The 25,314-nt window shown below is 44.0% G+C and overlaps 1 protein-coding gene across 2 annotated transcripts in view; it reads right to left on the bottom strand.

Annotated features, from left to right (window-relative positions):
• Positions 1–1,319: 1,319 nt before the first annotated feature.
• The window catches only part of Myocd (myocardin), a 98,856-nt gene continuing 74,861 nt past the window's right edge, over positions 1,320–25,314 (bottom strand). For both annotated transcript variants that reach the window (XM_048448264.3, XM_048448263.3), the window contains 6 exons: positions 24,626–24,779; positions 15,237–16,133; positions 12,533–12,673; positions 11,483–11,611; positions 9,078–9,135; positions 1,320–7,127 (listed from right to left, as the gene is read on the bottom strand). In XM_048448264.3, coding sequence (XP_048304221.2) covers positions 6,556–7,127; positions 9,078–9,135; positions 11,483–11,611; positions 12,533–12,673; positions 15,237–16,133; positions 24,626–24,779 — 1,951 coding nt within the window. In that variant the 3' untranslated portion in view covers positions 1,320–6,555. The remainder of the gene's footprint in view (positions 7,128–9,077; positions 9,136–11,482; positions 11,612–12,532; positions 12,674–15,236; positions 16,134–24,625; positions 24,780–25,314) is intronic.

The raw sequence follows: 25,314 nt of genomic DNA, 5'->3' as shown, positions 1-25,314 counted from the left end.
GCTGGGTGTAGTGGTTGGAATGAGTTAGGCTCCAAATACTCTATCTAGATCCCTACTTGGTGTTTGCTTGGAGAGGATTAGGGTATATGGCATGACTGGCAAAAATATGTATGTCCCTGGAGTGAGTGTTGAGGTTTCAAAAGCCACATGCTAAGACCAGTTTGTTCTGTGCTTCCTGCTTGTGGTAGAGCACTCAGCTCTCAGCAGCTGCGCTAGCTGCCTGCCCCTATTACCTACTATGTCTGCCCCACTGGACACTAATAGACTATTATTCTTCTACAGCTATAAGTTGTTGTGATTATGCTGTTTTATTATAGCCATAGAAAAGTAACTAAGACACGGGCTTATGTAGTGGTAATCTGTTTCAGGTTTTTCAGGTTACATCGCCCCTTGGAGTAAAAAGCACTCCATCCTCTCGATGATTCGTGAGATTCAAATGGCTCTACTCTTTAGCTTGGGGGATCTAGGCCGTGAAAACAAACTTGTGCCTGCTTCTCCAGGTGACAGAGACGAGCTCAGAGACTCACGAGAAATGCAGACACTAGTGACAGCCAGCGATGAAATTTGTGCTATAGCCCTTTGGAATGAGTTCCCTTGTGCTAGAATTTTTACGTTGTGTTGATATTAACCGTGATCTTGTAATTATACATGAGCTGTGCAGACATCCCAGGGAAGGACAATGTGAGAGAAGGCAGAATTACTTTACAGAGAAAGAGCCATTCTCATCTGGACCAGGTTTGGCGATCTCTCTCTGATCCAAAGGTCATCCACGGCATCAGAGCCCTTCCATCGTATTACATATTCTCCAATGAAAAAATGACAGATGGAAATACATTTAAGTGAAAAAAGCAGACACAAAAAGTCTACATCTTAGGGATGGTGTCTATATCTAATTGGCCATCTTGACCCCCAGTTTACTCTATGCCTTCTTTAGTTCGACCTGTTGCTAACTGTTGCTAAAGTGTTGAAAACAGCAGCTTGGTTAGGATGCACACGTGTTTGTACATGTGTGTGTGTTGATGGGAATGTTAATGCAGTTTGCGGGTCTGTTCCACAAAATGTTCATTGTGTTAGTATGGCCAGCGGTGAGCACAGACAGAGGTTTTGGAGGTGGACGAATCAAAGTTTGATTCTGCTAGATGATAAGTTATACCACCCTAGAGAGTTTACTTAGTCTCTCTGAACCTCAGTTTCTTCATCTGCAAGATGGGAATCACAGTGGTACCACTTTTTCAGCTGCTGAAAGGAGAACAAATGGTACACATATAAAGAAATCATACCCGGGCATATTATCTGATCAAAGAAAAAAACTGCTTACATCTCGTTAAAATAAACATTTTATTTAAAAATATATGCATTTTTTTTAAAAAAAGGACACATGCCAACTTTGGTATTTCAGCCATTGCTTCTTCGCTCTCCCAGTGAATCACATTTCTTTTATATTATACAGAGCAAAGGAAACCAACATGAAAACACCACCGCACTGGAGCCAAGAAAACCATGCTTGCTTCCTTGTTCTTTCCAAAACACTGCTTTGCTCCATTGAGGGTTGATTTTTCATCTCCTAGCAATTCTTTGCCCTTGGTCCTTTTGACAAGGTCATTGGAACTGAGCCCTGGCAGCAGGGGGTCTTGCTCCTTTGGAAAACTTTTAAAGCGCTTCCTGAATCTCCTTACTGTACCCTTTCGTACCTTAGCACACCTAAAGCATCTAGTGGGAGCCTAGCCTCCTGAAGCTGAAGCTGGTAGTTGGAATGAGCACCAGAACCCTGCAGGGGTTGGCTTGTGGGAGTATGATTGATTCCCTAGGATCAGAAGGGGGCTCACTCGTGCTCCCTGAATCAAATACAAGTACAATATCCCTGGCAGATAGCTGCAGAGTTTCCCCCAAATCCCTTTTTGCCTTGAAACCATTTCCTTGTAGATTGTCTTCTCCTAGTGAGGGCTACTAGATACAACTAATCAGCTCTCAGTAGTATGGGACCATCTTGTTCTAGGGTCCTAACTCTCCATGTCTGCTGATGCCATCTGTCTAGGGAGTTTCAGAAGTTTCTGCCTCAAAACCTTTCTGTGTTAGACTAAGCAGGACTCCAAGTTTCTTTCTAATTGGCACCAAACCGTGCCCCAGCATCCATGGACTTCTTCCTGTGGGAATGCAGCAAGGAGCTGGGGAGAAGCAGCAGCAACAAGAGGCCTCTGGGCTCTACGCAGCTTTTCTGCTGAAGGGAGGCTCACCATGGATACCCACCCTCCACTCCTTATTTCCAAAGGACTTCTCTTTCTGCTAAAACATCCCTCAAACTTCTCCCAGGTTAAATGGTGAGAGTCAGATCTCTAAGAGACACGACCGTCCTGTGACCCTGGTAGAAGAGACAAGACTGTGTGCGGAGAGATTTTCATGAAAACAGTCTTCTGTTTCTGAAAAAAACCAAGACCCTCTCATCACTGCGAAGAGGACTGGAGTACAAGGGGCTGGAAGAGTCTTGGCATTCTTGCTTTAGAGGAGCTGTGGCGCCCCAGGCAATCAACATCTTTGCTGAACCAAACCCTGAAAGTCCTTGTGCTCTGTACATGGTAGGCACCAGAGGCCACTCCCCGGATGGTATGCATCACGTGGGAGTTTTCAGCCTGACTAGCTCTAAGAAAGCTGATCGATTGAACATAAAATAAATAACTTTTGAGAAGATCTGTTTTGAGAGCTTGGGGTAGGTTTTATTCATTTTTGTTCCCAATTAATGTTTTTGAAAGGCATAAGACTGCCAGTTCGTAAACCTGGACTTTCTGAATGGGGGCTATGTTGCTGTCCCTGTTTACAGAGGTAGAATCGCTCCATTGCTCTGAAGAAGGGCTTCCTTCTACCAAGTTTGAGTTTCACTATTTATGACATCATAGCTGAACCAAGAGGCTCATGGGTCAGGAAGCTAGGCCCTGGTTTTCTTTTCTCCTCTCTTCCCTTCCCTGCCCCTCCTTTCTTTCTTTCATTCATCCCTTCCTTCCTTTCTTCCTCCCTTCTTTTCTCTCTTTCCTCCCTTCTTCTCTCCTTCCTCTCTGTCCCTTCCATCTCCTCCCCCTCCTTCTTTCTCCCTCTCCTCTCCTCCCTGTTCCTTCTCTTTCCTCCCCTTTCCTGCATTCTTTCTCCTGTCCCTGTTGTCTTGATAACACTGTTAGCAGCAGAGGCATCATTACTGAGCACCGCTTACTGGAAGATCTTGCTTGAGGGGAAATTGGACTCATTTGGATCTAGAGGGATCTGCTGTCCTGTAGCCACAGTGGAAATGACCAAGACTCTCCTTCCTATGGGGATATTCCAGGCATCTTAACCATGTGGTCCCTTGAGGCTCCTAGGAACACTGCTAAACCCAAGGGTGACCATCTCTGCATTGAAAGAATCTAAAGTTAAAAAAGACAAAAACAAAACCAATAGAAAACAGCCGAATAAGCTAAACATGAGTATTTGATCCATCTTAATCAATCCTCTCCCAATTGTCTCCTATCTCCTACCTGTGCTGTTAAAACAGGGTGAACATGGCTTGGGGAGATGGCGGAGCAGGCTGAGGCCAAGTATCCAGGGACCCACTCTAGCTGTGTTGTCTTGCAGTAACAAACCAGAGCTGTCTTCCCTTTCGTCTACTGTGAAGTGCGTGTATCTGTTTGAATAATATCTTTAAAAACCTCCTACAGTCTAGATAAAAACAGAGTCAACTAATTGCTCAGGCAGGTATTCCCAAAAAGAAAATTATTACCACTCAGATGAGGGGTTCGGAGGCAGGACACTGTGTGGGTTTGTTTTCCAAGGAAGCAGGGAAGAGATAACATATATGGTACAGTTGGAGCCTAGGAAAATGCACAGAGCAGCAAGCTTCATCCAGACTCAGATGAAACATCAGCATTGGAGGTCAAACCAATGTTTGGAATGTGGCAATAAAGGTTTCTCCCCATAGCTTCATCTTCATGCTAAGCTTTGCCTCTGGATTTGTGGTTCTGATGATGGACATACAAACACAATGCAAAGTTCATCACGTAGACCCTTCCAAGCACAATGTAGATCAAGGAATGTCAGAACAAAGTTTATGCTCCCGTTCGACTCTCTTGTAAGAGAAGGCACTAGCCTCGGCAGCCACTGACGGAGAAGCTGCTCTGTCCTCTCACATCCATATTCATTGCCAGGAGGAGCTTGTTCACGGTAGCAAGTGGCTATGAGCATTGGGCTGGAGTCCTTAGTCATATACAGTCATATATGTGGAGTCTGATTGGTTAATAAGCAACTCATAGTAGCAAAGGCCACGCATCATTCACAGCAGACTGAGGGTTCCAGGCACTCTGAATGTCACTTTTCAGATATGTGCACACATATGCATTTGTATACCTATGTGGACCTGTGTGTATACACATATTCCATACACACAGGTATAGAACTACATGTGTGTGCACATCTGTGTGTTTCCTTCCCTACAGTAAGATCTGGTGGCTTTCAGAGTAGCAGTCACCAAAAACACTCAGTGTTCAAACATTTTTTTTTTTACAAGTTGACAATGGAATGGTTTCTAACTCTTTGGTTTATCAAAAAGACAACTTCTAAAAAATTCACAACATTGTTGATTACTTTCTCTATAAGTGCACAGTGAATTTTTTTTTTACAAAAGAAGAAAACAGTGCCTTTGTGATTTAAATTAAAACAAAACAAAACAGCAACGGCTACGATCTATAGCATGCAACATTATAATTACTGGAACTGGCGCCACAGTGAGCCTCTGAGAGACTCCTGCAATCTGTGTTGTCCTTCTTCTGTCCCCTGTGCCCAGACCAAACACGGGGGTAACAAGGAACACTTGTTGAGACCACAGTCTTTCACCCTCCCGTTGTTTTCAATGTGCAATTGTGCTTTCCTTCAGAAACCTGATTGAAATACTGTCTAACATAGATGGTACCCTGATCTATCTCCACTCTACAATGATTTCCAATTTCCCCAGAGCAACACAAACCAAAGATTGTATGTAAATCAAACAAGAATAAAACAAGCGTTGTGACCAGTGGGCCACGTCCCCAGTTTCTTCCTAAGGAAATTTTTGTAAATTCTGCTTGCAGCCAATCAATGTGCAAGTGAAAAGCAAGTTTGGTAAGAGAGTTTGGACTTTTAATATTCTTTTTGTTAAAAAAGAAGGCTTTAATAGGAGTATGGCAACTTCTTATAGCTGAGAATCTTGCCTTTCCCCATGTGTGGGAGAAAGATAAATAAGTAGGTAGGTAGGTAGGTAGATAGGTAGATAGATAGATAGATGGGTAGATAGATAGATGATAGGTAGATAGATGGAGGATAGATAGATAGATGATAGGTAGAGAGATGGAGGATAGATAGATAGATATATAGATAGATAGATAGATGATAGGTAGATGGATGGATGCATGGATAGATAGATAGATAGATAGATAGATAGATAGATAGATAGATATTATCAAATCCATCAGAACCGTTAAGGATCGATACCTTGAAAGAAAAGTAGTGAGAAGATGATGAATTGAGGCTTCCTCTGTCCATAATAAGAAAAAAAAGAAGGAGGGGGAGGAGTTGGCCCTGCTTATTAGTCCTATAATAACAATCCATGGTGTTTCTTTCCTGGAATGTGAAATGACATTGTTCTCCAATTCTAACTTGCCCCAGTGTGACTTCCTGGGCCTCCAGTTGCCTTTCTGATGGTTTTACTTCTAGTCTTTGGAACTAGAGGTAGTTATATTTGAGAGCCACAGCATGAAGTTCTTTTGATTCAAGCTTCTCACCTTCTATACACTGCTGATGATCATAGAGATGGCAGAAACAATTGGCTTACTGGTTAAAAAGTGACATGTTCTGAATGGATTCTCTGGGCAATGCCAGTTAGGTGTTGGCAGTGATCACCAGTCCAGTGGGACAATTTGGGGCTTGAGGGGCACTGAATTGCTTTTGCTTTTCTTGGAATGGATTGCTTTTGCCCCTCTCGTTTGCTTAAGGACTCTATCGGCTGAAATAGGCCCTGCTCTTCTGACAGATAGACGGACAAGTAGGAAGTTGCCTCCACCATGGCATGGCTTCCAGAACCTCTGAGGAACTGGCTTCCCTGCCCTCCCTGGAGGCTATGTTTTTCTTCCACAGAATGTTTAGTAAATTCACAACAAAAGCCGACAGTGTGAGCTTATGCCTCAATAATGCCTGAGACAAACTGTCCTGTGAACGTATGTCTCAGTAACGCCCAGGACAAACTGTGGGCTAGAAAAATTCTGGTATGAGAAAAGGCAGCGAAAGACATTTTTTGGCATTGTTAATCTGAGAAAGCACAGTTTTGAGTGCATTGCTGAAATTTTCCACAGTTACTGAATGCTGGTAGAAATTACATTAGACATATCTTAATGACTGCTTCCTATTTGTTCTGGTTGACTGTCACAAAAACCTCCTCGCTGTTTTTTTTTCCCTCCTCTCCCCATTTTTTTCCCCTTCATCTTTTGGATCACACAAGTGTTTCTGGTTGTGTGCTTTCCCCATGGAATTTCTATTAAGCTTCCTTAGCCCTTGATCCTCAAGCATTTACCACTGCTGTAAGTGGAGGTCCATGGGGGAATTCAAATTGAGATCTGTGACATCCAGGAAATCGATGTTGAATATGCTGGGGCCACTGGTGGTGAGGTTGCTGAAGCCTGGCGTGGAGTTTGGTGGAGTAAGATCCAGCCATTCCATTGTTTCCCAGGGAGATTCTGTGAAACTCAGCTGCAGGCCACTGCTGTCCACTGATGAGGGTGATAACTGCGAATGCATCGGGGAGAGGGGCCCAGGCAAGAGCTCGTGAGCGCTGAAGAGGTCTTCGGCAGCCTTCCCTGGGAAGCCATCCATGATTCCGTCAAAAGGAGTCTCCTCGTTTCCGATCTTGAGGAGGGTGACGTCGCTCACTTTTCCCATGGGGCTGTGAGAATTCAGTAAGACTTCTAGGTGTTCATCGCTGTCGGTGGCATAGTGGTCAAAGGAGATCTGACCTCCCGAAGATGCCTGTTCAAAGGGAGCTGAGGACTTGGGGAGGATGGTGGTAGGGCTGCAGGAGGACCCAGGTATCTTCGGGACTTTTTGAAGACAAGAATGATCTTCCCTGGCGTCAGCAGGCATTTCTGTTGGTAAAACACAACGCGACTTGTTACAGCTCCTCAAACTGGCCAGGCCACATGATGAGCCTTTGGGATAAATGAGATGCTCTATAGAAAGCCCAGAAGATGGCCATCCTTTCCTGCTCAGCACTTAGCCCTGGGCTCACCCCTACCTCTGTTGTCTCTCCATTGTTTCTTTTTTAAAGTGTCCCAAATACCCCCCCGCCTTGGAACTTACACTCTTCTCTGCTGTCTACTTCGCCCCCTCCGCTACCACTAGCTGTATGGGAGGACATTGTATCTCTTGTTATGCTCTCTGTTGGACAGCAAAGAAGGGAAGAGTGTCGTCCCACAGCTGTTTTTATGTTGATGCCCCCCCCTTCTTACCACTCCTCAGTGGTTTTTAGGGCAGCCAATTTCCCTAGTGTAGACCTGCGGATCTCATCTCTTCATCTGTTGGGAACCATTCCCTAGTTCGCAGCCGTTTTGCCAGGCCAGAGTTTCTTATTTCAAAGACTATATATTCATTGAAGTCACACACTGCTCATGCTGGTCTCTCAGTTCCTTGTCCTTCCTATCCACTCCAGTGATGGCGGCCTCCCCATGCTGGTGGATACCTTGAGCCTTGTCCTTGCATAGCCCATCCTTCCAAGAACTCGACCTTACGCAGGATCTCCCACTCTCTGTCCTTCTCCTTCCCCATCTCTAGCTCATTTATGAAGTACTCTGGGTCAGTCATTTCTAAGACATTCTCGGGTACCTAATCTACTGGTGCGCTATCGCCCAGTACATGTCAGTAACTCCCACATCACTCACTTCTTTCCTTGTTTGGATCAGTTTTCTATGGCTCACCGCTATGGTCATTCCCACCTTTTTGCCATTCTCTCCCAGCTTAGCCAAACCCTCCTCCCTGAGAAGCCCCCATGCAGTTTCTCTTAGCTGCTCCAAGTCGCCTGGATGTAGGCTGAGAACAGTGATTGCACTGAGCTGGCTGGCTTTACTTTCAGTTGATGGCATCAAACCTTCTACTTGCACTTAATTCTGCCTTACACTCTTGCATTTCTCTATAAAACTCATCTCATTCGTGACTACCCACGGCTATCCTTTCCTAGACTCTCCCACACTCGCTTCTCTGTCCTCACTACTCTGCCTCCTGGCCACATACTTCAGGAAAAAGAAGGAGCACCTGGTAGAGTCATCTTCCATCACCAAACTTCAATACAAACACACACCTGTGCTCTTCTCTCCCATCCTCCTTGTTATGATAAGAAACACTGGTTCTCTTGCTCACTGTCCACCTCCCTTACCAGACTGCGTTCCACAGAATGATCTGCTGGAGAGCTGAGTATAGCGTTATGCCTGGCATTCTATCTCTGAGTCACTGACTGCCTCCTGTTAAACTTCAAGTGCTCCTGAAGTCCCATGTTCTTGTCTGACCTTCACACACACAGATTTCTGATTCCTTTGTGTGTTTTCAAGTTCTACACAGACATTCTGTGATATTTCTTAAATAAATGAATGAGTGGGTGAAGGGACATACTGGTTAATTTTATTGCTAAGTGGAGTAACATTTAAGCACGAAGGGGGCATCCAGTGAGCAATAGCTGGCTGAATTTCAGCCTGAGTAGTGAGCCAAAGCTTCCACTGTTTCCATAGTTATTTCTTCTTGTAATCAAGAAGATAGGGACTAGGCCTGAAGGAAAGTGGTGGAATAACAAACCACACTTCCAGAGACAGGGATGGGCTGAAAAGTGACACGCAGAGCATCCCCAGGATAAAGGTGGTGAGAAACCATCCACTGGGGTTCTCTTCTCTGCTAACAAAGCACACCTAAAGCTCAGAGGAAGGACATAACCAGCAGACTGCCTGGTGTACCTGACTCAGTGTGTCCCTGACCGTGGTCATAAGAGGCCATGTCTTAGAGAGACCACAGGTAGGAAGGATCCTCATGGACAGTGGGCAAGGCAATCTTACCTCCGCTTTCAATGAGGACATCCAGGAGTTCATCCATCTGCTGGCTCCGAGTCATTTGCTGTTTCAAATTAGCCAAAAAGAGAGCAGAGAGGTTAGGAGGTGGCCACGTCGGTATGGAGACAGTAGAAGAAGCAAAGCTGTAGGGCTTTGGATTAGGCTTGCTTAAGGACTCCAAAAAGCACAGTAAAATAGAGCATAACATAAAACTTCTAAGCTTTGTCATTTTAACTGTACATTCACTTTTTCCATCAATGCTACATACCCACATAACTCTTTTAATCTACAAAAGTAAAACTCTATACACATGAAGCAACACCTCCCGATAACCTTTGCCAGTGCCAATAGGCACTCTTCTCCTTCCTGCCTCCATGAATTTGACTACTTTTGGTCTTGGACCAAATGGTGCTCTGTAGTGTGACTCCACCATATTTTGTTTTTCATTTGCCTGCTGATGGGCACTTGGGCTATTTCTACTTCTGGCTTTAGTGGATAATACGGTTAAGAGCTTAGTTAGACCTACTAAAGGGCTTTGGTCCAAGTTTAATCAAAAATCTTAGTGTAAATTGTACTCAGATAATCCACTGAACTAGATCATTGAACACAACAAACAAGAATGAGGGAGATGGGAGAGTGAGCCTGGCCTCGCAAGGGAGCTTCCATCCCAGGAGGAGGCTCCTTAATACGCATCTCTTTCTCTCTTTGGAAGCTACTTGTGTCCACCTCTGTTTGACTGCTATAAATGTGGCCCAGGACATGGGCTTTGATTTTCTTGGTTCATCTTGCAGAGCCTGTGAGTCTGCCCTTGTCTCTGCTCATCTGAATGGTTAAGCACAGTCTAACTTCTCCTGAAGTTTTCAGAAATGGGAAAGCCTATAGCATGACATCTTTGGATAGCAAAAGAAACCTTACTGCCTTGGTTTTGATTTCAGGAGACCAGACAGCAGACAGCGCCTGACATTGATGCTCTGTTCTGGGTTTAGATATGATTATTTGATATCATAATTAAATTGAAACTATTTCAGTTGAACTGCTCATCCTTCAGTATTCTAGGAGGATAATTCCTAGGAGCTCTCACCCTTGGGTTCCAAAATCTTCAGGTGCTCCAGTCTATTCTATACAATGGTTTAGTATTTGCATAGAGCCTACACCAGTCTCCCTGCCTTGCAAGTGTTCTCTGGAGTTTGCTGCCTAATACAGTGTAAATGCTGTCAAAAATATCTACTGCGTTGTGTGGCTTTGGGACCGGTGACAAGAAGAAGGGGTGTATGCTCCATACAGATGGAACTGTGACATGCCTAACACAGCACGTGAGACTTGACCCTTGACACACCCATGCAAATGCTGGAGAGGCAGAGGCTCTGTGAAATGGCTAGAAGCTGGCTCACGACAGACAACCCTTCCCTCTGGATGGGTTCGACATCACACTTGGCATGCAGCAAGTTCCAGGGGGGTGTGGAGGGACTTTCAGGACTTGTTTCCCTAGTGTGTTCAAGTCATGGCTGCTAGGATGCACTCAGAGAGGGCTGACTAAAATCACCCATGTTCTTCTTTTTCTTATTTTTTAAATTCTGAAGCATTTTCAAAACACAAATGTAAGAGTCAATGAATCTCCCCGTATTTATTACTTAGCCATCAATACTGTTACAAGGTCATTGAGTTTTAAAGCTAAGAAATTAGGAAAATGTAGTCTTGACAATTGCTCTCATATTTGAGCCCTTATCATGTTACCAAACAATGAGATAAGTACAAGATTATCAATAATCCTTATAGAGTAAATACTTTTATTTTCTTGAAGAGAAGTTGAATGTGTATCCAACCTCAGTGACTGTGGCAGGTGACAGAGTTGGCAGCAAAGCCAGGCCTTGTGAATACCTGATCAACCTGCTCTCCCTGAATACTCAGATGTTCAAATGGTCCTCAATTTACCAAAGGGTAATGTGCAGGTAAAGGGATAAACTGATATCATCATACACCAAAATGCATTGCGCTCACACAGTCCACTGCACACCCTAGCTCAGCAACACAGCATGCTGTAGAGCACCTGGTTTCTCTTGTGTTCGGACAGTTGCTTAGGAACTGTGGCTCACCTTGGTTGCCCAGCATGCAGAACACAGTACCTACCACATGCTACCAGCTTGCAATAAAGCCCAAATTCAAAATGCAGGTGGATTGAACGGATGACATTTTATAATGCCATAAAGTAGAAAAGTCACCAACAGAGCTGTCCTAACTTGGAACCAACTCTACAACCCTGTCTTCAGGTCATATGGACACACTTTGTTCACTCTATTAGGTAGGTACCAAGCCCACTCGATATCAGAGTCCACCAATGCAATGCTTAATACTGCAAAGTTCTGCTTACTGAGTCCATTTATTGAATCATATAGAGCTAACCATGCGGTTACCTGCTTTACTGCATCTTCATAGGATGGGGGCTGGGTTATCTCGGAAACCACTGAACTTGACTTGGAAAATGTTGGGGATGGAATTGAAAACTTTGGCCCCACCTTGTCAGAAGATTGCAAGCCAGTCATCTGCAAGTGGATACAATACAGAGAACAACATTCAGTGTGTCTCAAGGGACAATGCTCGTGTTCTAGAAACCACAGGCTACATTGAAAAAACTGCCAAGTAGTAATAATGAAAGCCCGAGATGAGGAGAAAGCAAACGGCACTAATAGGCACTAATAGGTTAACACCAGTTTGTGCCATTGTGGATTTGTTAATGGAATCTTAGCGTGAAACTCACTGATTCGATTTCCACCCCTAAAGTGTACCCTCTTTTCTTTTTCTTTTCTCTCTTCCCCTCTCTCTCTCTCTCTCTCTCTCTCTCTCTCTCTCTCTCTCTCTCTCTCTCTTTCTCATCTCAGAGTGTAATCCTGGATATCCTAGAACTCACTATGTAGATCAAACTGGCCTTAGACCCTTCCAGAGACACGCCTGCCTCTACCTCCTGAGTGCTGGGATGAAAGGCGTGTGCTCCCATGCCTATCAGCTGCATCATTTTCTCCTGGACATGAGCTCAATTCAATACAAAGAAGTTCTTTCACCCAGGTATTTTCAGAACAGTTCATTCCAAACTGGGTCATTTTCACCACAGTTACTGTGAGTGTGGTCTTCTAAAGGTGCCTAGCCTATGAGGGTTTCTTTCGCTTTGCTTCCATGAGGCTTGGGGCTCAACTATGCCTTGTCCACCTTTTGTCCAAGTTGTTCCATCACTCTCTTTGCTCTGGGAACTCCCCACATCCCGACTCTTTATATCCCCATTCCTTTTACCAGCTTCCAAGCACCATCTCTTCTCTACAGAGACTTGGCTCTGGACACCACTTTTCCATTTTTTTAAACATTAATCTGTTACGTACCCATCTCTGTCTCTGACACTATTCTCTACCGTGCTCCCATTTCAATTCCACCCTCCCGGAAACTGGTCTGTTGCCAACTTCTCTGGTACTGACCTTTGGATGGATAACAGGGCTTTTGGGACAAGGGTTGAGTCCAGCACTGTGACTGCTGTCTGCTTGGGTGCCAGAGAAAGGCTGATGGAGGCTGGAAGACGGTGGGGAGAAGCTAGGATGGCTTTCGTGTGCCCCTGAGGTCTGTGGAAAGACACAGGCGACAAATTAAAGGAACATCAACATACTCGAGAGTGGCTTCATCTGACCCTTCTCGCCCTCAGCTTTTGCCCCCAGGTTTCTGATATTTACAAATTCTATTAGCAGATGACTATATCTAAAACCTGGTTTTGCATGTGTCTCCTATGCACTACAAACTTCCTCAAGCTCTCACATATCCATAGCATAGACCCCACGCACCTCACCTGTATAAGAGTTCAAGACTCTATATGACCATAGGCATTACCTAGTTCTACAAACCTAAATTCTCCTGAAACCACAACTTAAACATTTTACCTACCTATCTTATTCACACGGAATATTTGTTTTCTATTTAGGCCTTCCAAAACCTCTTCATCTTCACGGACAAAAGACAAGTCTACTGAACTCGTGACCTAGCCTTCTCCTTTTTAGAGCTACCTGTGAAGTGCAAACTGGTCGGTCACAAAACCTTCCAGGCCTCTACCAGCACTTTACACCTACCCACCCATTCTGTGCCACGTGACTTAATGCCATAGATCAGTCTTGCTATCTGTTCTGCATGAAATTGCTACTGTCCTATAGTCTTTGTAAACAACAAATTATTGTGCCATCTTATTCCTCCCCAATAGCACTGATATCCTTAAAATGGAAAATCATGGCTCAAGCCATGGCCTAAGGGCTATTTCTACCTTGTTGCCCAGGGCACTGCGCATACAATAGATGTTTAGAAATGGTGCTGATTAGCTATCCCAGAATGTTCTTCCAGGAGTGGGTACCACTGATGCTAATGTCCTGTTCAGGTAAGCTCGTGAAATTCACTCTCATTAACTCTAGTCATGCTGCACACCCTCAGAGTAGCGATATTTCATTGTGAACTTTAAAATCAACTAATGCTGGCATTCTAGGCAGTGAGTTCCATCTTCCTGATCTCATTTTTCTCAATGGCAAATAAAGGCACTGAACTGGAACCACAGGGGTGCAGTGACAGTGGACAAGATGGCTTCTGTTCATGCCTTTTAATACTTTAATTGGCAGCTACCCAATGTGGGCCATTGTCTTAGATTTTATAATCTCTTGACAATGTGATTTCCTTCTTCAAATAGTCTTCTGTATGCTTTCCTAATAATCCGTTTGTTTCATGGACAAAAGAAAACGTCTTTGCTAATCACGTTGGGTGTAGTCTTTGAGCTGTCATTTCCATTCTTCTATAGCTCTCTTCTTATTCTGTCCCAGACACACGCTGGACTTCTTTCTGATTCTTTGGCATTTTACTTAGGTTTGAATCCCAGGATCTTTCACCTGATGCGTCTTCCATCCCTTCATCCCAAATCTTAACAATGGTCCCTCCTGTATCTCTTTCAAGGTTCCTCTGCAACATGCCTGACCCCTTTAGTGGAGATCGCAAACTTCCAGACTTCTCACACAACCCAGCCTTTCTCTACTTTCTCTACAAGATGGACCATCTTTCTCCTCACTGCCCATAACCTGTGTTCCCACAGGAGTAGAGGTTTTCCTCCTGCAGTAGAGTGTGGCACATGGTAGGTCTCAATAAATATTTGATGAGAATGTAAGAGAAGAGGAAGTGCTTTCTTACACACAAGCTGTCTCTGTCTCCCCCACACCACCCCGTGCCCCAAAATGTGGTCTTAGGATGTGTAGTGAGGAGCTGCAGGCAGGCCTGCTTTTCATCCTGTTCAGCTCCTGCATGGCTAGCTTAGCCCCAGAAATAATAACACATAAGTTGTATTCATTTAAATACTGCCTGGCCCATTATCTCTAGAGAGTTAGTTACTGGCTAACTCTCACATCTTGATTAACCTATTTCTAATAATCTGTATAGCACCACGAGGTGTGGCTTACCGGGAAAGATTTAGCATGTCTGACCTGGTGGCTGGCTCCATGGCGTCTGCCCCATTGCCCTCTTCCCAGCATTCTGTTCTGTTTACTCCGCCTAGCTAATTTTCTGTCCTATCAAAGGGCCAAGGCAGTCTCTTTATTGACCAATGAAAATAACACAATAGACAGATAACCCTCCTCCATCAAGGATGTAGCCTAAGATAGCCTCAAACTCACAGCAATCCCCTGTCTCAGTTTCCAGAGTGCTGGAATTCCAGGCAGGTACTACCATGCCCAACTTCCTTTTGACTCTCTTGATAAAAACGATTTGGGCAATGATAAGGGTTGATATTAATTTTTGAGCATTTTTGAGAACATTAATCAGCAAATAATAGACCATGAGCTCAATGTTGCTTGGGGCCTGATTTTGTAGATAACTTTATATTGGAAATGTATGCTTTATTCCGAACTGTCTGTGGATGCTTATTTGCTTTAAGGGCAAATCTGAGGAGTTTGTTCCAGAAGCTATGATTTCCAGACGTTTGATTTCTAAACCTTTGTAGAACAAGTTTGCCAACCCACGTTGCAAAAACTGGTTGTGAAGGCTCAAGGACCATAGAGTCAGTGAGGTGCTGCCTCGCTGACAGGAAGCCTTTTTCCCAGCTCTCTAGTGGTGGGAGTCCCTCTTCCACCTCCTGAGACACCCCATGGCAAGGTCATACTTGCTTACCTGTGCACACCCTTGGCTGTTGCTAGGTGAGGAGACCCCATGGCTCTCTCTCTGCGACCCAGAGGAGGCGGGCAGGAAGTAAGGGTTGTTGGGTGAGGGGGGCAGACTGATGTGCTGGGGGCTCTTCAGGGTCCCTAGGGGCGAGTGCTGAGGGGAGCACTGGGGGCTGAGAAACGTGGACGAGAGTACATGGGTTTGACCTGAGGACTCCACACAGTGGGGCAGCAGCTGAGCAGCCTCGCAGGCCGGAGGGGGACTGTCAGAGCTGTGGCCCTGTCCCTTCCCAGACACTTGTTGGGCTGCAAAGGGGCAGCTAGAGACATCTTCCTGCTTGATGGTGGCAGCCAGGAAGGGCAGTGGCTTTTGGTCGCTGCAGCTGCTCTTCTGTTTCTGCAGCTGCATCCTCAGCTCCTCCACCTGCCGCTGCTCCTGCCGCAGCTTCCAGGTGAGCTGGTTGATCACCTTTTGCTTCTCTACCAGCATCTTGTCCTTCTCCGAGTCCAGCCCATCGGGCTCCGAGGGGCCGGAACCCCCATTCAGGCTGCTCAAAAGGCTCTCGTCGGTGCAGGCAGGCACCGGGGACGCATGCAGGCCGAAACCAGGTGACGCATCAGTGAAGGTGTCTGGCAGGGACCCTGCGGCCGATAGGTCCGATGAAGCAGGGGAGATGGGTGGGCTGGAGCTCGTGCTGCCGAAGTGGTAGAAGCCTGATGGGGAGGACTGATAACTGGGCAAGGCGTTGGGTGTGACAGGAAAGGTGACAGTCGTGATGTCCCCAAAGTTGGGCACAGGGTTGCCAGCACAATCCTGGAAGGGTCGAAGCCTGTCCACCAATGCCGTCTTGGTGCCCGACACTGGCAAGCCTCGTATTCGAAGCTGTTGTCGTAACTCAGACACCTAAAGGAACAAGGCTCCATTAGATCAGTGTCCGGGTGAGGTGTGATCACCGTGTAATTGTATTTGCTATTTAGGGAGCTTTGGGATATGGGATACCCACGTGGAACTTTATAGTATATATCCATTTCTTTTTAAATACATCTTGCAATCTCTCTCTTGCTTCTGATTTAAACCAATTTTGTGTGATTTTTAACAAATCTTTTTTTTTTTAAAAAAAAAACGCTATCTCCTAATAAGTTTATCCTAAGGTGAAAATAGCATGAATTCAAAAACACAGGGAATACACCTAACTTGTGGAACAAGCCAGATGAGTTACAAGGCCTGCGTGGAGCATCAGCCATTAGCCATTCCCATGACCACAAACCAGACTGGACCTAGAGGCCATTCCTGCTGCCCAACAGAAATGACTGACAGCTATCACTAACCTGAGAGTCAAAAATTAATTCAAGTATGATGCATATGGAATGTATATCATTTCACACCACCACAATGAAAAAAATAAACACATATGGAGTCCCTGTAGTGAAGACCGTATCTGCCCTGTTTTTCATGGCTGTAGTCATGGCAATGCTTTTCTTAATCCAATGGTAAAAGCACCTAACCCACAGCTCTCCTACCCCATCTTAGCCGGTTTCAGTTTTGTGGAAAACTGGTGTCTGCCTGGACTTAGACATAAGTCTAACGGTAAACCACAACAATTGTCAGCCGTTCTGACTTCTTCTACTGTGTGCTCTTCCTCAAACCTAAACAGATACCAGCTCACTGGGGATCTTGATGGGAAACACAGATCGTGGGTCCACCCTGGAGTTTCCCTTCCAACGATCTGGGGTGGGGACCAGGCATTCCATTTATGATAATCCCGGGAGGATATTTATGCTGCTGGTCTTGGGTCAGATTGAGAACAAGACTTTATGTGAACACTGTTTTTGGAGGGAGTGGGGAAGATTGTGCATGTATAAGATTCTCATACATATGAAATAAATAAATAAATAAATATGTGACTGTGTCTATACACAAATGTGTGTCTGTTCAAGACATGGAAAGCAGGGCCTTGCACACGGTAGACCAGTTGCCTACTCTTGAGTTATTCCCCACCTCCTCAGTTTGTCTTTTGTCTTTGTTTTGTCTGACTGCCCCCGACTCTTAATCCTCAGGCCCCATCTCCTCAGTGTTGGGATTACAGACATACTTAACTCTGCCCAGCTGTATGTTGGGTCTATTTTATTTTTCACAACTGACTAGATATCAATTGTGTATTGAAGAAAGTATATGGTGGTAAAAACTAGGCCCTTCTTGTTCCTAGCTTCTTGATCCTCTGTGCTTTCTCTTTGAAGTGGGATATTAATCCCTGCCTTATTCATTTTTGCAAGGGTATAGATGGATTTATAAAAGCTCTTGGGATAGTGCAGGAAAATGGTTATGCAATATAAAGCCATTATTATTATATTGATACACATGTAGCTAATTAATTCTCATATTCTCATAATGTTCACAAGTTGTAAACTATGAAATAAATGCAAGCATGGGGAACTGATTAAATAAAAATTACTGCAAATGATGGGTTACCAAAGATCCACTAAGATTAAAGGTATGAATGTTCGTTGACACTGGATGATGGATAATCATTTATGGTCTATTATTAACTGAAAGAAAGTGAGCTGATACTATTTTAAATAAATTAAATAACAATTCATACATTTAAATTAATATTTGCTTATGAAATTATGTAGACAAACATCTGCTAAAATGTTAACTAGTACACTTCTCACGGTGTTCTCTAAATAGTTCGTCTCATTTCTAAATAGACAAATCACTTCTGTGAGTAATACAGGAAACATATTAAAAACTTACAGTCCAATGATTCTCTAAAACAGAATAATACATAGGTAAAACTTTTCTGTAGGAACCGAGTTTTTGAACATAAAAGCAAATGAAGTCATCATAAAAATATCAATAACCAAAATTTAAACTTTGATAAATCAACAAAGCGTACACAAAATGCAAATTTAAATAGTAATCCTTAGAAAGAAACTAGTGATAGCATAAACAATTAAGCTGCAAAAATGAGAATGTGTGCTTATCATTCTAAGAGAAAAGGGCAGACTGGAGAAGTGGTTCTGCAGCTTAGAAGATTTGTGGCTCTTGCAGAAACCTAGGTTCAATTCCCAGCATCCACATGGTAGTTCACAATCATCTACAATTTCAGTTCCAGGGGATCTAACACCCTATTCTGATCTCTGTATGTACCTAGTATGCACATGGTGCATGCAAAACATTCATACATATGAAATAAATAAATAAATAACAAAAAGACTGAGACCTAATATAAAAATAGGTAAGATATCTGACCCAGCTCTTTATAAGCAAAACCACAATTTTAAAATGTCCCATAATCTATGTGTAGGATCATTAGCAGGTTAAGGAAGCAGTGCAATTAAAATAAAATAAGAGGTTTATTTTGATTCACCTGCTGACAGAGAAGTAGTAGTGTTTTCTCGGAGCAAAGCAGCCGTGAAATAAAGACCTTGACAAGCTGAAGACCTTTACGATCTTTCTGTTTAAGGTATGTCCCTGCAAGCAGCAGCCAAACAATGGCTGGGAGCTGGTGAGATGTGTACCCTCACTCCCTCCTGCACCCCTGAGCTGTGGGGTCTGCATCTTGATGTGCACTGGGATGCACATGGGCGTGCTCATGTTGGAGTGGAGTCGCCTCAACACGCGGCTCTGCAACAGACTATTCGGCAGAAAGGAGTCTGGGAATATCGTTCAAGAACTTAAAAAACTATTACTGTCATGTTTTGTTTCTGGTTTTTGGTTTGTTTCTTCAAGACAGGGTTTCTCTGTGTAGCTCTGGTTGTCCTAGAACTCACTTTGTAGACCAGGCTGACCTTGAACTCACGTAGATCTGCCTGCCTCTGCCTCCCGAGTACTGGGACTAAAGGTGTGCGCCACCATGCAAGGCTAAAATAATATTAATGTATCTTAAACCAACAATTTAACATGTATGACGTTATCCAAGAGAAATAATCAGAGAAGATAATATATGTATGTCCAAAGGGCACTGAAATCCTATTCTGAATAGCAAAACATTTGGCAGCAAATTAAATTTCCAGAAGTGGAATGCTAACTAGGTGATGGGGTGATTTGCTGTTATTAAAAATAAAACTTTTATTGAATATTAAAAGTTATGGAAAATGTTCATGGCGTGCTAAGGAAAGCATGTCAGAAATTTATGGGCAGCATAATTATTTAAAAGAGGTTGTTGTCAAACAAAATGTGTTCACATGCATTTCAAGTTGGAAGAAGCATAGTGCCATGTTTTCTCTGGCTCTTGTCTGTTAAAATGCCATTTACTTTGCTGTACACGATCATGTTTCAACTCGAAAATGTCCCTTTACAATCAGCTGCAAGCTACGAGAAAAACACCACGGCCGCCTTTGCTGGCATCCAGCACGCTGCTCTTGTCAAAGTCTTGCTGGACCATTTTTTTTTCTTTCAAATTTCCTGGTTTGAAAAGGTGCAAGATGGCAACTCATTATTGTTTTAATTTTGAGTTACTTAAAATTAATGAGTTCTGCACTTATTTTTAGAATCTGTTCTTGCACCGAATAATTTGGCTACATTATTAAATAACACAGATCACATTCTAAAATAAAATGAGTATTTGTGTAGTTCAATTTCCCTTAAAAATTTCAGATTATTTGACTGTGTGGGCTTGCGTGAGACAAAGGCTTGCACAGTCCTCTTCTCTACATTCAGTTCTTCTAATTCTTGGTCATTTTAAAAACATTTATTATGGAAAATTCTAACATGGAAAAATAGCTAGAAAAACACTGGGGACTCATATCCATCCAACAACTTCAGTAATTAACAATTTATGCCAATTTTGCTTCCCTCTCTACTTCTCTAAAATTGTTTTGAGGCAAATTTTACAATTTAATTGGTATGCAGCTCTGTCTCTATCTCTGAAAGAAAAGTGCTCTTAAACACATAGAAACAATAGCCTTATATGGCTCACCTTAAAATGGACAGTTTCTTAATCTCCAGCAAATATTTTCCCAATTTTCAGAATTTTTAGTTTCTTCTCTTCACACTCACTCAAATTTAATTTATTAGAAAAAAGGTTTTTAAAAAGTCAACGTGCTATGAAAAATCACTAAGTCCCGCTGTGCACGCATGCGTGTGTGTGTGTGTGTGTGTGTGTGTGTGTGTGTGTGTGTATGTGAGAGAGAGAGAGAGAGAGAGAGAGAGAGAGAGAGAGAGAGAGAGAGAGAGGTCAAACCCTCAGTTCTTTTCTTTTCTTTTTCTTCCTTCCTTCCTTCCTTCCTTCCTTCCTTCCTTCCTTCCTTCCTTCCTTCCGTCCTTCCTTTATTTAGTTTTTGAGACAAGGTCTGTCCTTGCCCTGGAGATTACCCACTAGAGTTAGACTTGCTGGCTAGCCAGCCCCAGGGATCCTCCTGTGCCTGCCTCCCTGGTGCTAGGGTTACAGGTGTGCGATCATGTCACGCATAGGTGCTGGGGATCAAATTCAGGTCCGCATGCTTGTACGGCCAACTCTTTCCCACAGAGCCGTCTGCCAACCCCAACATCTCTGTAAGAAGAAGCCAAACTCCACTCAGCACCCTTTTCCTTTCCGCAGCGGAATGTCTGCATTCACATATTCTGTCCTACCTTCCTAATCATCTCGAGGTGGGACCACCTTCATCAATCCTTCATCCCACCCTTCTGCAAATGTGAGTGCACTGGAGCATCCTTTTCTGCCTTCTCATCCCCTCCCATTTCTTTCCTTTCCACGCCCCCCTCACTTTCTCATGATCTCATTCACTTTTTTGGTTTCAGTTTTTCCCACTTTGTCAAGGATTCTAAAGTGTATGCCCATCCCCTGCAGCACAGCTGAGTTAAGTGAGGCTAATGTATTTATTATCATAGAAATGGGTTAGGTTTTCTCTTTCTCTTGGTTGCTACTTAGCACTCCCAACCTGAATGAATTTATCTGTTTCTTCTGCTTCAACTCATTGAGATTCTACCCTTGGTATAACTTTCCCAGGACTCGGAGACACATCTCCCCACATTCCGAGTGAGAGATCAAATCCAGCCTAGCTTCCTCCCTTCACCCCTTTCTTTCTATTCTCATCTTTCCCAGTAGGCAAAAGCTTGTGATCAGTCACTTAAATTGGAGTCCCATTTCATCACTTGCAAATTGATTAACTTGCCTGTCATTGAACTCCTTTAAGACTCTGACTATTAAAGCTTCAAAAACTGGGCTGACAAGACTGACCTGACCTTGTGGGAATCTATACTGAATGGCTAAAGAAAGATAGCTATTGTCACCACCACTACCACCACGATATCCTTGACCTGTCCTAATTACTGTGACTGTCACCAACCAATGGTTCTGAACTCTCCTCTGCCTAATGCCACCAGCACTTCTAGACAATGTGTTCTCTGGGTCTCTCCAGTCCTGCATGATTCAGGATTTTTGTACTTTCATTACTTAGCTGCAAATAATAACTTTATTAAGGTAAAGTAAACATAAAGTTTGTCATTTGGCCATTACCGAGTACGTAGCTTAGCTTCAGCAAGCACATCCACACTGTCATGCATCCCCAGAACCTTTTCATTATTCCAGCTTCAAACGATGTCTACATTAAGCAATTACCCCCACCCCATGGTCTTTCTGGGATGGCCCTGGTAGCTTCTGGTCTGCTTTCTATCCCTACTAATTTGCCTATTCATGTGTGAGGTAAGACGGCTCGTTGGATATCTGAACCATTGCACCTGGCTTGTTTCACTTAGCGTAACGTTTTCAGGCAAGAGGGCATCTTTTATCTGTGGATTTTTGAGGAATGGAGGGGAGTGACTACATGGCTCCAAAGAGTATTATTATTAGCTTAGCATCTCTGTCTCGGTGTGTAGATGCCAGACAGAAATAAGCCTCTTTGACCTGTAGAAGGGAATAGAGGAACTTTGATATCAGCATATAGCGTGTATCTTATCGTCTCTTGGCAGTCATGGGATATCCTTCAATTTGTAATACCTGCTATCCCACCCCATTTGACCATTTAACAAGCTGTCACATCGGGGCAAATGTTCCCTGTTGAGGGTTGTGGACCCTCAGTTCTCGAATTTCCTGTAAACAACTTGCTTTTCCTACGCTTGCAGCTGCTCTGAGCAAAACAACTTGTTTTCCTGTGTTTGCAGTTGCACTGAGCACGAGACCCTCAGGAGTTCTTGACGACAGGGGAGTGGTTTCTGGTGGGTTTGGCTGAGGTGCGGCTATCAGTTAAGGATCCCTATATTAGCTGCCCTGGAACACAATAAAGGGGGCATTCTTGTTTCAAGAATGACCCATGTCTCTCGCTCTGTGTTTGTATGTGTGTCAATCTCCAGGTCCTTGCCAGGCTTGCAAACTGTCCCATAGTGCAGGTGGTACACTACAGATGTAGTACCAGAGTACATGTAGTACAGGTGCAACAGGACCGTGGTACACGTAGTAGCACAGACGCTACAAGTGGAGGCGTTATTGAGATCAGGAACTAGGGATTTGCTGAGAGATCACCCTTGGGAATGGTGAGGGTGGATTGAAGTTGGGTATCTGTCTTTGTTTGTGTGTTTGTTCATCCCCAGACTCTTGCCTGATAGCTGTTCCAGGTGGTGCAGGCGCCACAGCAGGAGGCACTGCTGAGACCAGGAACTAGAGGCTCTCGGAAGGATGCCCTCCGGAAAGCTGGTCAGCAGGAAAGTAATAAAAGTAATAAAGAGGAGGCTGGAGGGTGAATTGAAGGCCTCAAAAAGAATGGAAGAGAAAGAATAAGTAAAAGAGACAGAGTATAAATAGTCAGATTAAGAGGAGTAGAGAAATAATAAACCACGAAAGGATGGAATGTGCGCAGAGAATTTGGATTATGTATGTGTTTTTCATCCCCAGAGATGCTCTGAGGGATGTCCTCTGGAAGACTGGCCAGTAGGAAAGTAATAAAGAGGAGGTGGGAGGGTGAATTGAGGGCCTCAAAAAATAGAATGTGTTCAGATGTATACTGTTGTGTTTTCTTTTCACTTTTTGACTAGAGAGACATTTATGCACCAAGACCCCCTGAAATGTCGTTGTGAATACCCCTAAAGAAACTTCACCCAATAAACTGCAGGAAGTAGTATAGAGAACAACGCCCAAATTCCCAAAATTGTGGGGCCGAGGGGGACACTGCAGCGGTGCCAGGAGCATTGGCAACAAGTGCTGGAGCTGAGGCAAGCCAGAGCCACTCAGACCCTCCTGGGCTGCCCATATAGAGAAGGCGGAGGCAGAGCAAGGAGAAGGCAGTGGTGGTTCCCAGCTCTGCATACCCAAGAGTCTGCGGCATGAGTGGCAGGCTTTCCTGCAAGACCCGAGGAACCTGCGCAGTAGCTGTGGAAGGTCCCTGAGCCTGCCTGCCACCCTGGCCAGTTGTGGTGGCACATGCCAGTAGGATTTGCTGGAGGAGGCAGAGGCAGGAGGATCTGGAGTTTGAGGACGACTGCCAAGCCATCCTGGCAGTTGGAATTGCCATCAGCCAGACAGCTGCTGTGACTATCTTGTAGTTGGCACCAGCATTTAATATCATTCATGTGGAACATAGAATGAGCATGTTTGCTAGGGCATTTTCCAACTTATTGCTGTCATATTTGTATTACACCCATGCCAGTCCAAAAACTTGATCTAATCTCCAGGCCCTTTCCCGGTTTACTAAGGTACATTACAGGCATAGTACCATAGTACACGTAGTACAGGCACTACAGGACCATAGTACATATAGTAGTACGGACTTTACAGTTCCCAGATTTGGGAACATAAAGGAACAGGGCATTGTTTTAAATTATATTACTGATAGTGGGTTACAAACATTGTTTCTTATTCAGTGAGAATAAAGATCTTTACTTAACAATATCTGTATTGGATAAAAAAAAATCAAAACTACCGAATTTCCATCAGCATAGTCAGCATTTTCTAATGGAAAGTCTGCTTTAAAAATCAAAAGCGTTAGGAAAAAATATGGTCACATTAGCTCCGTGGATTGTTCTTACCTATGTGAAGAGCAATTCCCATGGTTTCTATTTTTCCTATTTCACCAGACATTGCCAAAGGTTCAGCATGAGATTGATATTGCTTTAGAACATTTTGGAAGCATTACAAGCTGCATGTCTCTGTGCTAAGCTCTGCCCCGATTGACTCACAGTAACTCATTTATGCTAACGAGGAGTCTAAGATGCAGAAAAGATCAGATTTGAGCTTGAACATCCTTGGGAGGCTGAGGCAGGACCTACAGCTTCGGGTTTGACCTCTGCACTGTAAATCCTGCAACACCCTTGGGTCTGTCCCGCACTCTCTCCCTCTTCTACTTTTTTACTCAAGAGGTCAGGAGGCAAAGATGCCAGTGACAACATATCTCTGTCTCTATGGTTTTTCGTTTGTTTGTTTGTTTTTAAGAAAAGAAAGGAAAAATAATCAAACTGTATACCTTGAGATCATCCAGGTTTGCTGGAAGGGGGCCTGGTTTGAGAGAAGAGACACCAGTTGGTCCAGACAGACTGCTTTTGACAGGGGACAGAGGAGTATTACTCAGTGATGTTGAGGAAGAATTCGGATTTCTGACCATCTGCTCATTAGGTTCTCTGAAAAACAAAGAGTCACTTACAATACAATCAGACCTGTGCGTGGGAGCTTGGGTCAAGTCACAGAATGATAGCCGACAACAATCAGGCAGGTAACAAATCACAAGTCACACAGTAATTGCCGACAGCAGTCAGGCAGGTAACAAATCAGCAGATGAGAATGGGAACTGCCCAAAATCTCCCAGCTTCGTTTCAGGAACACAGAACTGAACGATGAGGACTGTGGCATAGCAGAGTCCACCCATGACCTCGCTGAGATGCTCTTCTAGAGAGGCCTGAGCATGCTATAGGAATCTTGATCATGTGATCATGCTCAGCTTTGGATATATTTGAAACTGTGACCTGAGGGTGGCCAAAGACAGGTGAAACAATCCTCACGCTAACTGTATGCGTGAGAATGATGTCCACCTGGAATATGAATAGAGTCTAGCAATACAGGTGCTTGGCCTGGGCTCAAAAGTCAATCTCCAAAGCTGTCCCTTCTCTCTTTAGCGGCGAGCTCGAACTGCCAGCAAAGCCAACCCTATGTTCCAAG

This window comes from Myodes glareolus, chromosome 9 (assembly GCF_982192425.1).
Source record: "Myodes glareolus chromosome 9, mMyoGla1.1, whole genome shotgun sequence".
Taxonomy (NCBI): Eukaryota; Metazoa; Chordata; class Mammalia; order Rodentia; family Cricetidae; genus Myodes; species Myodes glareolus.
Note: the sequence above shows the minus strand (reverse complement) of the source record. Positions and strands in the feature narration are given on the sequence as shown.